Source organism: Monodelphis domestica, chromosome 1 (genome assembly GCF_027887165.1).
Source record: "Monodelphis domestica isolate mMonDom1 chromosome 1, mMonDom1.pri, whole genome shotgun sequence".
NCBI classification, from domain to species: domain Eukaryota; kingdom Metazoa; phylum Chordata; class Mammalia; order Didelphimorphia; family Didelphidae; genus Monodelphis; species Monodelphis domestica.
In genome coordinates this window covers 271,382,765-271,400,028 of record NC_077227.1, presented here as the reverse complement: position 1 = coordinate 271,400,028, position 17,264 = coordinate 271,382,765, and the positions used below count along the sequence as shown (strand labels likewise).

The window sequence follows — 17,264 nt, the reverse complement described above, 5'->3', positions numbered from 1 at the left end:
CCCTTTTGCTTTTAAGACAGCCGCACCACCCCCCAAATCCCACCAATCATCCAGATTCACCACCTCCCTTCCTCATGCTCACTCACCCTCCATATATCTAAACTGTCATCTCTATCTTAATATTTCTTGACTACATCTCCTTCACACTCACACAGCCACTACTCTACAGAGGCCTCGATCTCTCACCTGGCTATTACAATGGCTTTCTAATTGGTCTCCCTACCTTAATTTTCTCCCCAATCCAATCCAGCCTCTACATTTTCCAAGGTAATTTTTCTAAAGTATAGGTCTGACCATGTCACCCTTCTATTTAATCAATTCCAGTGGTTTCCTCTTATTTTCATGATTAAATTTTAAATCCTCTCAAGTATTTAAAATTCTTCATAACTTAGCTCCTCCTGACCTTCCTAGTCTTACACTTTGCTCTGCTCTACCACCCTATGATATGCATATTCTCAAACCTGACACTCCATTTCTTATCTCTGTGCCTTTGCACTGGCTGTCCCCTATAATTGGAATGCCTTCTCTCCTCATCTCTACTTCCTAGTTTCCAAGGATTCCTTGAAGATTGAGTTCAAATCCCACTTTCTACAGGAAGCCTTTCCCAGACCACTCAGCTGTGAGCACCTTCCCCTCCCTCATTACCAATCTACTGTGTTTATCTTATAGTTATATATAGTTAATGCTTTGACCCCCTTGAGGATGGGGACTGCTTCTGTCTTAAGTATCCCTAGCCTGGTACATAGTAAGTGCTTAATAAATGCTTTGTAGCTGATTGTAGTTGGCTCTAACATCCAGACTATAAATGGAACATTCCCCACATTAAAGAAAAAAAAAGTTGTGAAAAAAGGAGCAAAAAGGGTATATACAGGTCCTGTCCTATCATCAATCCCCTCCCCCAATCCAAGGAGCTGTCAGCATTCCCACTTCCCATTTTAAATCATAAGGCATCAGGAGAAGAGCAAAGAAGTCAGATGTCTCCTCACAAAGCATCTGGGAACCCTGCTCAGAATTACTGAAGTAATTATTTTGACTGATAAAAAAAAAAATCTAATGACTTGAAAGTTAATCTATTTATTCCATAATAAAATTTTTTAAAGAATATTTTCCTTACTTCCAATTCTTGTGAACTTCCTTCCTTTTCTCTTTGGTCATCTTCATTTTTAACTTTTATTAATAGCTTCTGTGACAGGAAAGAATAGTATTTCAGAATTTAAAGCAACTCAGAACAATGGCAATTAACTTTAGAATTAAAAACAATTATTTCTAATGATTAAAAATCTAAAAAATGTCATCACATTTTTCTAACACTCTCCACACTTAAAATTCATTCAGTTAAGCTACACTCAGTAATAATATTTAATTATTTCTAACTTATAGCCACATGAAATGTTATTGAAAGCAACTGAAATGTAATCCTATTAAAAGGCTTATATATTTATTAAATATGTACTGTATGCAATGCATTTTGCTAGGGGACACAAAGTAAAAAACTAAATAGTCCTTGCCTTCAAAAAACTTACATTGTTCATTGGAGTGGAGTGGGGGCCCCAAAAAATACATATAAGGTAATTTTAGAAGAAAAAGATAACAAATGGAAGGGAGGAGAAGAGATTCAGGGAAGACTTCAAGGAATTAAATAGAGAAAGTAACATCTTAACTATTGTTTTTAACTAACTTAACTAACTTAACTATTGTTTTTAAGGAGAGTCAAGGCTTTCCTGAGGTAAATTATGAAAGCATGTACTCTAGGCACAGAGGGCAATAAGACTGTATAGGGGCAGAAGATGAGTGTCAAGTTCATATAACAATCTAATAATGCAATGTGTTTGGGAAAAAAGAGTTAAGAAAAGCAATATAATATAGAATAGGCCTGGAAAGGTAGATGTGAGGTCAAGCTGTATCTTATTCTAAAAAAATTAGTAACCAGTAACAGTTTAGGATTGGAGGGAGAGGAGGGTGAAGAGGAATCATGACCTAGAAATATTATTTCATTCCTATGGGGTTTTTTTTTATATCCCTTTATATCCCATTATATCCCTAAGATATAATGAAGAACAGAGTTTGGATGTGTGGAGACTAATGAGAAGAACATTATAGTAGCTTACATCAGAGTGATGTGGGCCAGAAAGTAGTGTTTCAGAGAAGAATATTTCAGAAATGTTACAAAAAAAGAATCAATAAACTTCAGTATCTGATTAGAAAGGATAATTTAGGTTAAGAAAAGGGAAGTTCAGTTAGTATGTTAAATTGTATTAAAAACTAAGGTGAATTTAAACATGGCTTCAAAAAGTTTTAAAAACACAAACAAAAACATTGCCAATTTTCTATTGTAGAAACCGTGAGTACTACATATAGTAATTAGTAGATTTATATCGTGTGCATTATTGGGAAGTAATATTTATGAAAAATTAAGACACACTGGTTACTACTTTCTTTCATATTTATAGTTGAGAGGCAACCACATACCTTTTTGTCTTCATGCCACTGTTTATGTTCTAAAACCAAGTTCTTAACGTTAACTAAAAACTCATCTTTTATCAAGCTGAGGGCTTTATCAGGTTGGGATTTATCAGCTGAAATTATCTGCTTCATTTCCTGGTAATGATCATGGATATTCATAATTTCCTGGAAACAAAAGAAAAATGCCAATATTTTTTAAAATATGGGAGTGATATTTCAGTTTTCTACAAAATACAAAAGATTTCAAGTAGTACGATGTTATTCCTTTAATCTTTCTGGGTAGATCAAGGACATTGGATACATCAGGATAGGAAAAATAAAATGTAAACACAGGGTTTTGAGAATGACAAAGTTGCAAAAATACAAAAGAAGATGAAGAAAACACATATGAAACCAAGTACGGACCAAAGAAAGCCACACAATGAAGTTAACATAATTTTGTTTTATAAGGTCAGGAAGGGAAAGATATTTTTTAAATGGTGAAAGGAATAAAATACAATATTATACACAAAAAAAGTGATTAAGAAGACATTTAGGAAAGATGAGCCTTAAGAAATAGCAATAAAAGGCTTCCACTAGAAGAGACATCAGAAAAAATTCACTTGTGATTTAGAGCAGGAGAGCACCTAAGGTACTCAAGGATCCATATGCTCCACAGATAATCTTTTTGAACTGCTTCATCCCCTAGCATTCTAGAATAATTTTAGTTGGCAGGGGTTAAGCTTGAGCTCTAACTTGGACCAGTGATTAGGTGTTTACTGCTCTATACTCCTGACCAGAACTCTGCTACCTCCACATGTCACTTACCCATCTCCATATCTCCATATTTTGAGTGACAAGCCAAAGACACTGATTCACTAACCCCTCAGAGGAAATGCTAAGTCACTGAAAAAAGTTCTGGAGATCTAGGCCCCCCCATTAACCTTTCATATGCCATGCTCCCATATCCTATGGCATAATCTGGCCAGCTACTAATATGAAAATACTCTCCTCCTCCTACTTCTCCCCATACTCTTGGTCAGGATTAGGATCTTAAATGGAATTAGTTCAAAACAGAAATGGAATTAGAGTAAGCCACAGAAGCATGGAATTGGACACAGAGACATGAAGATTCCAATTCATCATAGGTCTACCTCTCTACATATCATATCTTTACTCCTTTTTTATTATTAATAATCTTCCCTTCATCCTAAATCTCCTTCCAACTTCTGTTTTTGTATAGAAACCCAATCTCCAAAAGATGTGCATCTTCACCCTCTCTTTGAATATATTTCCCTAGCCAACCTCTCTAGGATGGTCTGACTCCACTCTAATACAAATGAGCTTGGAGTAAAAGGAGAACCAGGAAAACATTGTACACAGAGACTGACACTATGGCACAATCAAATGTAAAGGACTTCTCTATTAGTAGCAATGCAATGACCCAGGACATTTCTGAGGGACTTATGAAAAAGAATGCTATCCACATTCAGAGGAAGAACTGTGGGAGCAGAAACACAGAAGAAAAACATTTGCTTGATCACATGGTTCCATGGGGAGAGGATTGGGGATGTATACTCTAAATGATCACTCTATTACAAATATTAATAATATGGAAATGGATTTTGATCAGTGATACATGTAAAACCCAGTGGAATTTCTCGTTGCTATGGGAGGGGGGGAGGGAGGAGGCAAGAATCATGTAACTAAGGAAAAATATTCTAAATCAAATAAACAAACAAACAAATAAATAAAAACAAATGAGCTTGGATCAACCTTATCCTTGCTAATTGCCTCTTCATTCAGACCCTCTCCCTTTACCCCCATAATTGTGTAAGCTTTCTTTGGAAGTTCATTCCATTTCTCTATACTGCCTTATCCAGAGAACGCATACCAAAACCCAAAACTGATAAAAAGCTGTAAAATAAGACTGTTTCATACAATCTATCTCAGTAAGGAGTTTCTGAGATCCTACTAGTTTTGCTTTGGGAAGAAACTGTTCAATAAAAAACAAGGTGATGGTAACACCAAAAAATTACCATAGAAGCCCTCTCTCTTAGCTCATCACACTGGATGGAGGGTTGGGGATGTTGAAGATTGAGGAAGCAACTCTAGAAGGTTCAAATACTAGTTCCCTTGACTGTTCCCCAATCTAATAATTCTGTTGGAGCCATCAATCACATCCTTCTGTTTTCCAGAGATCATGGGAAGAAACAACAGTGTTCTTGAGATAGTTCCAGATAGAATTTAGGATGTAGCCCTTCACCTTGTGATGGAGCATGCTTGGACAGTGTATGTGATTAGCAAGTTAAAAGTGGTTATAACTAATTAGGCAGCTCTTTTGGAAAACAATCTGTTGTTGGGGATTCACCAGCATTTTTAGATTTTTTTAGATACTGCATACTTTCACAGTGTGTAGGGCACCCCAACTTTAACATTAAGCATTAGGCAGAGTGCAAGGTCCCTGAAGGAGATTACATAAAAAATATCCATATTTTAGAGACATTTGGGTCTAGAGGCCCAATGCAGATAATGGAGATGATAAAGAAAAAATTGAGTAAGGAGTTTCAAGACTATCTAGTTCCTTGCTCCCTAACAACATGACATGTCTGCATGATAAAACTGTCCATCTGGATGACAGTCAAAAATATCAAAGAAAGAAGGCAAATATGTGAAGTAAAGGATTAGAAGTAGGGGTGAGAGGGACCAAGAATCAAGCAATGGTCAACAAGCTCTTGAGCCCATGTACCTGGGGGACAACTAGAACAAATAAGTGCCACCTATAAAGGGACTCTCATGGCTGATATATTATTCATCCTGGAGTCTTGAGTCATTTAGTCCATTAATGTTTCTAGGCTAAGGATAAGAAAGAAGGGCCTGTGAAGAGGCAACAGAAAGTGAGAAAACAACTACTAGGAGTCACTGTGAGAAATCAAATCCCCATAGGAAAGACATACTGAGCTAGCTGAGGTCCACATTTTATTTATTTATTTATTCTTTTGAAGAACTACTAAAAGAGGCAGAATCCCAAATCCAAGGTCATCAGAAAGATATAATTAGAATGAGGTATAAAAATAAAGGGAAGAGGAACTATGTGAACACAACTACAAAACACTCTCCACACAACTAAAACTAGACTTGAACAATTGGAAAAACATTAACTGCTCATGGGTAGTACAAGCTAATATAATAAAAATGACCATCCTACCCAAACTTATCTATTTATTTAATGCCATACCCATTGAACTTCTAAAAAACTTTTTTCCTGAATTTGAAAAAAACACAACAAAGTTCATTTGGAAGAACAAAAGATCAAGGATATGCAGCCTTGCAGTCCCAGATCTCAAACCATATTATAAAGCAGTGGTCATCAAAATAATTTGGTACTGGCTAAGAGACAGAAAGGAGGATCAGTGGAATAAACTTGGGATAAGTGACCTCAGCAAGACAGTCTATGACAAACCCAAAGATTCCAGCTTTGGGGACAAAAATCCACTATTTGCTAAAAAATGCTGGGAAAATTGGAAGACAATGTGGGAGAGATTAGGTTTGGATCAACATCTCACACCCTACACCAAGATAAACTCAGAATGGGTGAACGACTTGAATGTAAAGAAGGAAACAATAAGTAAATTATGTGAACACAGAATAGCATACATGTCAGACCTTTGGGAAGGGAAAGATTTTAAAACCAAGCAAGACTTAGAAAGTCACAAAATGTAAAATAAATAATTTTGACTACACCAAATTAAAAAGGTTTTGTACAAACAAAACCAATGTAACTAAAACCAGAAGGGAAGCAACAAATTGGGAAACAATCTTCATAACAAAAACCTCTGACAAAGGTTTAATTACTCAAATTTACAAAGAGCTAAATCAATTGTACAACAAATCAAGCCATTCTCCAATTGATAAATGGGCAAGGGACATGAATAGGCAGTTTTCAGTTAAAGAAATCAAAACTATTAATAAGCACATGAAAAAGTATGCAAATCAAAACAACTTCATTGCTGGTGGAGTTGTGAATTGATCCAACCATTCTGGAGGGCAATCTGGAACTATGTCTAAAGGGCGATAAAAGACTGCCTACCTTTTGATCCAGCCATAGCACTGTGGGGTTTGTACCCCAAAGAGATAATAAGGAAAAAAACTTGTACAAGAATATTCACAGCTGCACTCTTTGTGGTGGCAAAAAATTGGAAAATGAGGGGATGCCCTTCAATTGGGGAATGGCTGAACAAATTATGGTATATGTTGGTGATGGAATACTATTGTGCTCAAAGGAATAATAAAGTGGAAGAATTCCATGGGAACTGGAACAACCTCCAGGAAGTGATGCAGAGCGAAAGGAGCAGAACCAGGAGAACATTGTACACAGAGACTGATACATTGTGGTACAATCGAATGTAATAGACTTCTCCATTTGTGTCAATGCAATGTCCCTGAACAATCTGCAGGGATTTATGAGAAAAAACACTATCCACAAGCAGAGGACAAACTGTGGGAGTAAAAACACGGAGGAAAGGTAACTGCTTGACTACAGGGGCCGAGGGGATATGATTGGGGATGTAGACTCTAAATCAGTGGTTCTCAACTTTTCTAATGCCGTGACCCCACAATACAGTTCCTCATGTTGCAGTGACCCCAAACCAAAAAATCATTTTGGTGGCTACTTCAAAACTGTAATTTTGCTACAGTTATGATTCGGAATGTAAATACCTGATATGCATTAGGTATTCTCATTGCTACAAATTGAGAGGTTGAGAACCGCTGCTCTAAATGAACATCCTAGTGCAAATACCAACAATATGGAAATGGGTTCGGATCAAGGACACATGTGATACCCAGTGAAAGCACGGGGAGGGGTGCTGCGAGGGGAGGGAGGAAAAGAAAATTATTTTTGTATCCAATGAATAATGTTCGAAATTGACCAAATAAAAATAATGTTTAAAAAAAAGAAAGAAAGGGAAGAACTATCAAAGACTTTGTATCTAAAAATGAGACAGCCACAGTGGGTAGGATTTTTAAACCCTTAAATTTAGACCTTTACCTGCAAGGACAGATCTGAGCAAGAATAGACCATGAATAGGACTGGACTGCCCCTCAACAGTAGTTAGCCCTCTGTGAAAAGGGTAGTATGGGGAAACAACAGGAAGAATCTAGTGACTTTCTATGTGAGAAGCAGATGCAATGGACCTATCTTTTATTAATAGATCACATGTTCCCATCAATAGATGAAGTTATTCTCAGGCAAGGGGGAAGGGAGGAATCTAGGGAAAATTGTTACATTAAGACTGCATTTGACTGTCAAACTGTCAGATTTAATACAAGTACCAATCTTAAATTTTTTTGGTATGGACCTAGGATTTCATTAATGTTAAAAAATTTTCTGATGAGGAAATTCCTTTTAACAATGAAGATAAGCAACTGTTCTGCAACTCAGGTCTTGGAGGAAAATGGAAGAAGATATCTCTAAAAATGGGATAAAAGTAACATACAATGTAACCCTTTGATAATATAAATTTAAAAGGTTCTGTACAAACAAAAAAAATCAATACAACTAGAAGAAGCAATTTAATGGGAATATTTGTAGCAAATCTTTCTAATAAAAACCCAATATTCGAAATATATAATTGATATAAATATATAAAAGCAATAGCCTGATGGATATACAATAAAAAAAAATTAAACAATCTTTGGCTCTTCAAATTTTAACTAAGAGTCTGTCATTAAACTGCATCAAATTTCAAGATTTATAGTAAAACTCAAGAGTATAGAGTAATATTTATAGTACTTTACTGAGATGAGTTAAATTCATCTGAGAAGTCAGCAGAACCTAGTAAAAAATCTCTGATAATCATTCAGAGCACAAAAATAAAATTACCTCTAAAGTATCAGCAGTGATGAGCTTCATTACCCGGTCATTTGGTTCCTTAAATTCTTCTGTAACTTCAGTTCGTGGAATGTTTTTCTTCATTCTATAAGACAGCTACATAAAATGGCAATAATTTAATACAGTTAGCTGTTTAGAAAAACAAGTGCTTATTTATAAGGGTAGCAATAAAAATACTATACGAGAAGATAATAATAAAGAAAAAACTGCCCTACATTTTGAAATACTATAAGATACTATATTAATGCCTTACGAGAAATCTAACATACTACCAAAAAAGTAATTATTTTGATTAACAAACCTAATTCGAAGTGAGACAAAATGGTCATACAATTTAATTTTTCTTTTTAACCCTTACCTTCTGTCTTAGAATCAATATTGTTATTGGTTCCAAGGCAACAGAGCAGTAAGGGCTGGGGGGGGGGGGGGGGGGGCGGGGGGTGTTAAATGATTTGCCCAGGGTCACACAGCTTGGAAGTGTCTAAGGCCAGATTTGAACCTAGAACCTCTCCTCTCTAGGCCTTGCTCTCAATCCACTTAGCCACCCAGCTGCCCCCTAATTATTTTCAAATACTATTTACTATTCTGCTTAATTAATATTACCTTAAAGAGATCTTTTTAGTCTGCCATTCACAAACTTATTCATTGATTTCTACTATGCAACTATGCTCAAAGATTCAGGGTAAAAGCATACACATCATCATTATGTTTGCCTATAGGCTCTAGAAACATGTTACAATTAGAAACTGTACATCTTCATTTTAAAGACAAAAATTAGTTTTTAATGAGAAAGCTTTTCAAATCATACTTTTAATGTTATCCAATGATAAATGGGATTTATTTTTTTAATATTCTAAGAATCTGATTATAATAACACAACCAAGATGTTTTCTTATTTTGAAAACTTATTCCATTCACCATAATTTTATGATAATTTTATGGAACATAATACCAGCTAGAACCTTCCTGCTCTTCAACACTCCCATTATCCCTCTTAATTCCCTCTCTTATTCTCTATGGCAACTGTTCCAAACTCTTTCTTTTCCCACCACCACCATTCTTACAAAAGATATGCTAGTCCTACATTACTAAGAAAATTGAAGTTACCCAAGGTGAACTTCCTGAGTTCCCTTCTTTCATTCCTCAAACTTCCCCAGTATCATCACCTTCTCTCTCCCACTTCCCTCAGGTTACAGAAGAGTTATCTCTATATCTCAGTAAAATTAATAGTTCTATATATGCCCCTTTGGTACCACTTGTATTAGCAGTCAGTTCTTCTAATGCATCCTCAATCACTCCACTAAAACTGCCACCTTTCCATCTGCTAACATGATCACCCCAAGTTTAGAAGATTTACCTTGACCATTCTAACCTATCCAACTACCATCCCATCTGTCTCATCTTTTTCAAACATTACATTTTTTTAAAAGCTGTAGAAACCTGTTGCCTTGACTTCTTCAGTAGAAACTGTCTTAATTACTTATGATACTTTTGTCCTCACCATTTTACTACTAAACTGCTTTATCATGCATAAATGACCTCCTCTTTGTCACATCTAAAAGTCATCAACTTGATCCTGTGGCTTCAGAAATACCACTTTTCCTGGTATTTCTTCTTTCTCTTTAACCACTATCTTCCAATCTATTAACATGGGAATTCCCCAAAAGTTGTTCCTTGAACCTCTTTCCTCTTATATTCTGTTGGAAATCTTATTCACTCCCATAGCGACAACCTCTTCTACACAGATGATTCCCACACAAATATCTGTGGTTCTGACTTTCTTCTAAGCACTAGATCTAATATAGCTCCATCTGCCTATAGTATGTCTCCACCTTTATCAGAGATTCTTACCCTTCTTTGTTCATAGTCTGATAAAGCCAGTATGCTTTAGAATAATGCTTTTATAATGCATAGAGTTAAACACAGGATTACAAAAGAAATGAGTTCAGTTGATATAGTTACCAAACTTAAAAAAAAAAAAAGGTTTGCAGATTAAGGCCCTCTGGAACTTAGATATATATAGTCCATCAGCACCTCAAACTTAACAAGTCTAAAACTGAATTTATCTTCCTCCTCTAAACCTAATCTTCCTTCTGACTTAACTATTTCTGCTCATCAGAAAACAAGCCAGAAATCTTCCATAATTATAAATTGAGTTATTTTTTACTCTTCCCATCTCTTGTTATCCAATTAGTTACCTTGCAAGTCCTATAAATTCTATCAATAAAACATATCTCAATTTTGTCCCCTTTTCCCTAATCTCAAAATAATCAACCTGGTAGAGGCCCTCCTTACTATTTATCTGGAGGTTTCCCCACCTCTAAACTCTCCTCCTTTTAGTTCATCTTTCCTACTTTTTATCAAAATAATCTCTCTTAATCATAGACATGGTTAGATCATTCTTCTGAGCAACCATCTTCAGCAACTCATTTCCTAACATTGACAGCTTTTCACAACTCAGCAACAATATTACCTTTTTAGACTTACCTTTTTGGTTACTCCTCTTATAGTTCTCTATACTCTCACTGTATTTGACAATTTTAGTCCTCAATAATTACTGCACTCTCATTCCTCTTTTCATTTTTCCCAGGCAATTTCCTATTCCTGTAATGTCTCTCCCCACCCTCTTTTCACCCTACTGTATTCCTACCCATTCTTCAAATGCCATGTCCTCCAAAAAGCCTTCCCTGACATCTCCTCCCATTATCCACTTCAGACCTGACACTTCAAATAAAACTTTGCTTTGTGGCTCTCTAATAGATTTATGTGTTCCACAAGGATGGCTAAGTATTCATTGCCAGGTCCAGTTTTCATAGGTAACTTCAAAACAAGATATTCACTAAAATAAAAGATCAGCAATAAGAGTAAAAGAAACTCTCAAATTAAAACTCTACCAAGAAATAGTAAAGTAACTGAACAAATGAACATATAAACAAAAACAATCATGATAAAATGAAGAAACATTATAAGGTAAAAAAAGTTTTAAAAATCACCAGAAAAAAAACTCTTTTCAGCAATTCTGAATTGTAAGAAACTGTAAGAAACCTTTAAGATTGTTGTGAAGTTCAAATAAGATATTTCCAAAGCACTTAGCACAGCACATGGCATGAAACAGACACTATATAAATGCTCATTCCCTTACAAATTTTCCAAACTTTGTATTTCCCCTAGTAGGTAGGACAATGCTATTCACATAGCAGAGGGTTAATAAGTGTTTTTGAGTTGAATTATATAATGTTAACATACAGGTTTGGGCATTGCTGTGAAATGAAAGGCTTTGTCCAGTCGCAGCTTCCTAAGAATATAAGAAGCATCATAATGTTGTGCATTTGTCAGATCTTGCTGGAATTTCATAACTTCATCCCAATCTTTAAGGCATACTCTAATCTAAAAATGAGGAAAAAAAAGAAAAATGTAATTAAACATATATTAATATACATCATATGCATATAATTAAACATTAGCCTTTCTACTAGAAACATTTTGATATTAATATATTTTATAAACTGTACCTGTTTCAGAATAGTCTGAAATATTACCTTTTGCTTTGGCTGACAGAGCTGTGTATTATACAGTCCATACATAAGATACAGAGCACCAACTCTGATTTGAAAGGTGTATGGAGGTAGAAAATATTTCCATGCCAGAGCTAAAGCTTCCTTTGTGAATTTGTTCTTTTCCATATGTCTTGTTCTGCCACTAGAACATAATAAGGAATATAATGGTTAAAAAGAATCGGGCAGCTATTTTTATAACAGAGGAAGAAAAATAATATGCCTCTCTTGATTTATATAAGGACGAATGATATGCCAGAAAGACATTAAGAAAACATAGCTAAGGATTATGAAGTCTTAGCAAAAGACTAAAAATGTTAAGGGGGAATATGGTATTTTCATCACTGCTATTGATCAAAGATGAAACCTTCAGAAGAGAAAGGAAGATTTAGGAAGTATCAGAATGGAATTTGGATTCCTGCAACAGAGGTTAAAATACAGAAATGAGGGTTCTTGGCTACAAATGCTGTGCACATAACAAGGATTGGTAGAAAATGTATTTGTGTAGAGTCTTATAAGTTTAATGAAAAGGAGTTTAAAAATGGGGTGGGGCAGAGGAGCAAACTTCCAGACCAGAAATCATAATGTAGCTATAATCTACAGTGAATAACTATAAAGAAGTCTATTAATTCACAAGAAACAAAATCCAATTAAAGTCATTGCCTCAAATTTATCCACAAGAAACAAAAAGGTGATTCTTTTTTTAAAATATTTAATAAGATTTATTAGTAATCACTTGAATTAGAAGAAATTAAAAAATAGAAGTACAAAGTTTAAGTATGACCTCGTGAGTAAACTTTCCTGCCAAGCTCTCCCCCTAGCTTCCACAGCTGCATTCTGGGAAGAAGAGAGGGAAAGGTGGGTTTATACCCAAATTATATCCTTCCTACTTTAGCACATAATGTAAACACACAAATGGGATGCTGGGTAAGAGATTCACAACTGCAATGGTTCTCTTGAGACTGGGAAATCAGGAAGCAAGGTTGCAGGATTAAGAACTACAGGGTTTTAAGGTAATATAAAAAAAAAGGCGATTCTAATGCAAGATAAATTTCACTTCATATTTATTGTTGAGATTTAACAAAATGAAACTTTTGCTCTTTCTCCACAGAGCCTAATGGAGTCTGGATCTGACCCAGAGTGATCATTTAACCTTTGCCCAAAGACCACAAAGATGGGAGGGCTCATCATTTCAAGAATACAGCAACTCACTCTTCCAAAAAACAGCCCTTCTTGGGGACTTACGGATAAACATGGCTGCAATCTAGACGCGAATCGCTTCCTCTCCTCCAGCACCAAACGAAATAGACTACCTCAAAAGAGCATAAAAATCATCCTTGGAAGAACGGAGGGACTCTCCAGTACACCACAGCAATGAAGGTATGTGGGGTTTAAACATTTCCATACTATAAAAAGGAGGAAAAACTTGCACACAAGCTTTTTTGAGTTATCCCTCCCCCACCCCACCTATGGAAGCAGAGTAGGGGCCAGCGCATTCACCAGAGACAGAAAGTGAGTGAGGAGCGTCTCTCTCTGGGGAGGGGCACACCAGGGTCCTTGAGATCTAACAAGGACTGCCAGGGAACTATCCCTCTGAGAGATTTCACTGGAGACCCCTGCGCACTGGAGAGCACACAGACCGCGGGGACTCTTGCAAACTGCAAACACTGTGGAGACTCTAGAAACTGTAGAAACTGCCTGAGGCAAAAGCTCCGCTCCTTGCTGTAGTGAAGGGGGAAACGCCAGGGTCCTTGAGAACTGACAAGGTCTACCAGGCAACTACCCCTCAGAGTGCTATTATAGGAGACTCCTTCCCACAGGAGAGAAGAGACCACAGACCACAGGGGCGGGTGCTCTAACGAACTGCGGAGGCTGGGAAGAACCAGTCTCAGGCAAAAGCACCGCCACTTAAATCCACAGAAAACCTGCCCATCTCTCCCAGACCTCTGACTAAAAAGGAAAGGGAAAACCACCAAAGCGATGGCTCACACTGCCCAAGATCAACCCTCCAAGAAGAAAGGGGGGGAAAGTGACTATTGAAAACTTTTACAGAGGGAAAACCCAGGCTTCAGAGGAAAAAGAGGATGAAATTCAAACAAAATCAAAACATGACCCCCAAAATGGAAATTATCCACAAGCTCTGAAAGAACTCAAAATGGAGCTTATCCAAAAGATGGAAACCTTGGGGCAAGAAAAATGGGGGAAAATTCAGAAAGAGGTCAGCAACCTGACAGACAAGAACTCCCAATTGGAGAAACAACTGGAAGCCTCAAACACAAGGGCAGACCAAACTGAAAAGAAAAATCAGTACTGGTCAATCTAATTTAAAAAAGGAGAGAAGAAAAGCAAATTAACAGTATCATAGATGAAAATTACCTCCAATGAAGAGGAAATTAAGGCAATTAATAAAAACTTCTTTGCCCAATTATATGGCAATAAATATGCCACTCTAGGTGATATAGATGAATACTTACAAAAATATAAATTGCCTAGACTAACAGAAGAAGAAATAGAATTCTTAAATAATCCCATATCAGAAAATGAAATCCAACAGGCCATCAAAGAACTCCCTATGAAAAAAATCCCAGGGCCTGATGGATTCACAAGTGAATTCTATCAAACATTCAAAGAACAGCTAATCCCAATACTATACAAACTATTTGACATAATAAGCAAAGAGGGAGTCCTACCAAATTCCTTTTATGACACAAACATGGTACTGATTCCAAAGCCAGGCATGTCAAAAACAGAGAAAGAAAACTATAGACCCATGTCCCTAATGAACATAGATGCAAAAATCTTAAACAGGATACTAGCAAAAAGACTTCAGCAAGTGATCAGGAGGGTCATTCACTATGATCAAGTAGGATTTATACCAGGAATGCAGGGCTGATTCAATAATGGGAAAACCATCCACATAATTGACGATATCAACAAGCAAACCAACAAAAATCACATGATTATCTCAATAGACGCAGAAAAAGCCTTTGATAAAATACAACACCCATTCCTATTAAAAACACTAGAAAGCATAGGAATAGAAGAGTCTTTCCTAAAAATAATAAACAGTATATATCTAAAACCATCAGCTAACATCATCTGCAATGGGGATAAACTAGATGGATTCGCAATAAGATCAGGAGTGAAACAAGGATGCCCATTATCACCTCTATTATTTAACATTGTACCAGAAACACTAGCAGTAGCAATTAGAGAATAAAAAGAAATTGAAGGCATTAAAATAGGCAATGAGGAGACCAAGTTATCACTCTTTGCGGATGATATGATGGTCTACTTAAAGAGTCCTAGAGAATCAACCAAAAAGCTAGTCAAAATAATCAACAACTTTAGCAAAGTTGCAGGATACAAAATAAACCCACATAAGTCATCAACATTTCTATATATTTTCAACACAGCTCAGCAGCAAGAATTAGAAAGAGAAATCCCATTCAAAATCACCTTAGACAAAGTAAAATACTTAGGAATCCATCTCCCGAGACAAACACAGGAACTATATTAACACAACTACAAAACACTCTCCACACAACTAAAACTAGACTTGAGCAATTGGAAAAACATTAACTGCTCATGGGTAGGACTAGCCAATATAATAAAAATGGCCATCCTACCCAAACTTATCTATCTATTTAGTCCCACACCCATTGAACTTCCAAAAAACTATTTTACTGAATAAGAAAAAATCATAACAAAGTTCATTTGGAAGAACAAAGGATCAAGGATATCCAGGGAAATAATGAAAAAAAAATACAAAGGAAGGTGGCCTTGCAGTCCTAGATCTCAAACCATATTATAAAGCAGTGGTCATCAAAACAATTTGGTACTGGCTAAGAGACAGAAAGGAGGATCAGTGGAATAGACTTGGGGTAAGTGACATCAGCAAGACAGTCTATAACAAACCCAAAGGCCCCAGATTTTGGGACAAAAATACACTATTTGACAAAAACTGCTGGGAAAACTGGAAGACAGTGTGGGAGAGATTAGGTTTGGATCAACGCCTCACACCCTACACCAAGATAAATTCAGAATGGGTGAATGACTTGAACATAAAGAAGGAAACTATAAGTAAATTAGGCAAACACAGAATAGTATACATGTCAGACCTTTGGGAAGGGAAAGATTTTAAAACCAAGCAAGACTTAGAAAGTCACAAAATGTAAAATGAACAATTTTGATTACATCAAATTAAAAAGGTTTTGCACAAACAAAACCAATGTAACCAAAATTTGAAGGGAAGCAACAAATTGGGAAACAATCTTCATAACAAAAACTTCTGACAAAGGTCTAATTACTCAAATGTATAAAGAGCTAAATCAATTGTACAAAAAATCAAGCCATTCTCCAATTGATAAATGGGCAAGGGACATGAACAGGCAGTTTTCAGTCAAAGAAATCAAAACTATTAATAAACACATGAAAAAGTATTCTAAATCTCTGATAATCAGAGAGATGCAAATCAAAGCAACTCCGAGATATCACCTCACACCTAGCAGATTGGCTAACATGACAGCAAAGGAGAAGTTTGATGATTGTTGGAGGAGATGTGGCAAAGTTGGGACATTCATTGCTGGTGGAGTTGTGAATTGATCCAACCATTCTGGAGGGCAATTTGGAAGTATGTACAAAGGGCGATAAAAGACTGCTTGCCCTTTATCCAGCCATAGCACTACTGGGTTTATACCCCAAAAAGATAATAAGAAGAAAGACTTGTACTAGAATATTCACAGCTGCACTCTTTGTTGTGGTAAAAAATTGGAAAATGAGGGGATGCCCTTCAATTGAGGAATGGCTGAACAAATTGTAGTATATGCTGGTGATGGAATACTATTGTACTCAAAGGAATAATAAAGTGGAGGAATTCCATGGATACTGGAATAACCTCCAGGAAGTGATGCAGAGTGAAAGGAGCAGAGCCAGGAGAACATTGTACACAGAGACTGATACACTGTGGTACAATCAAACATAATGGACTTCTCCATTAGTGACAATGCAATATCCCTGAACATTCTGCAGGGATCAAGGAGAAAAAAACACTATAGTCAAGCAGAGGACAAACAGTGGGAGTAAAAACACTGAGGAAAGGCAACAGCTTGACTACAGGGTGGAGGGGATATGATTTAGGAGAGACTCTAAATGAACACCTTAATGCAAATACCAAGAACATGGAATATGTGGAAAGGAAACAAGTCTGACAGTTGGTGGGGGAAGGGGCATCTGGGAGTGGCAGTTGGGTCTTGTGACTAGCATTTCCTTCCTGGGGGGGGGGGGGGCGAGAAGGAACTGGCTTCCTGATGTTAGAGGAGAGATGGCTTCCTGATGTTAGAGGAGAGAGGAGCTTGTTCAGCCCAGTCTGGTGT

General features: G+C 36.5%; 1 protein-coding gene across 3 annotated transcripts in view; it reads right to left on the bottom strand.

Moving 5' to 3' along the window:
* Window positions 1–17,264, bottom strand: part of SNAPC1 (small nuclear RNA activating complex polypeptide 1) — a 40,068-nt gene that overhangs the window by 16,715 nt on the left and 6,089 nt on the right. For all 3 annotated transcript variants that reach the window (XM_056810860.1, XM_056810861.1, XM_007472983.3), the window contains exons 2-6: window positions 11,875–12,034; window positions 11,582–11,722; window positions 8,327–8,431; window positions 2,470–2,628; window positions 1,115–1,183 (exon numbers count right to left, since the gene is read on the bottom strand). In XM_056810860.1, coding sequence (XP_056666838.1) covers window positions 1,115–1,183; window positions 2,470–2,628; window positions 8,327–8,431; window positions 11,582–11,722; window positions 11,875–12,034 — 634 coding nt within the window. The remainder of the gene's footprint in view (window positions 1–1,114; window positions 1,184–2,469; window positions 2,629–8,326; window positions 8,432–11,581; window positions 11,723–11,874; window positions 12,035–17,264) is intronic.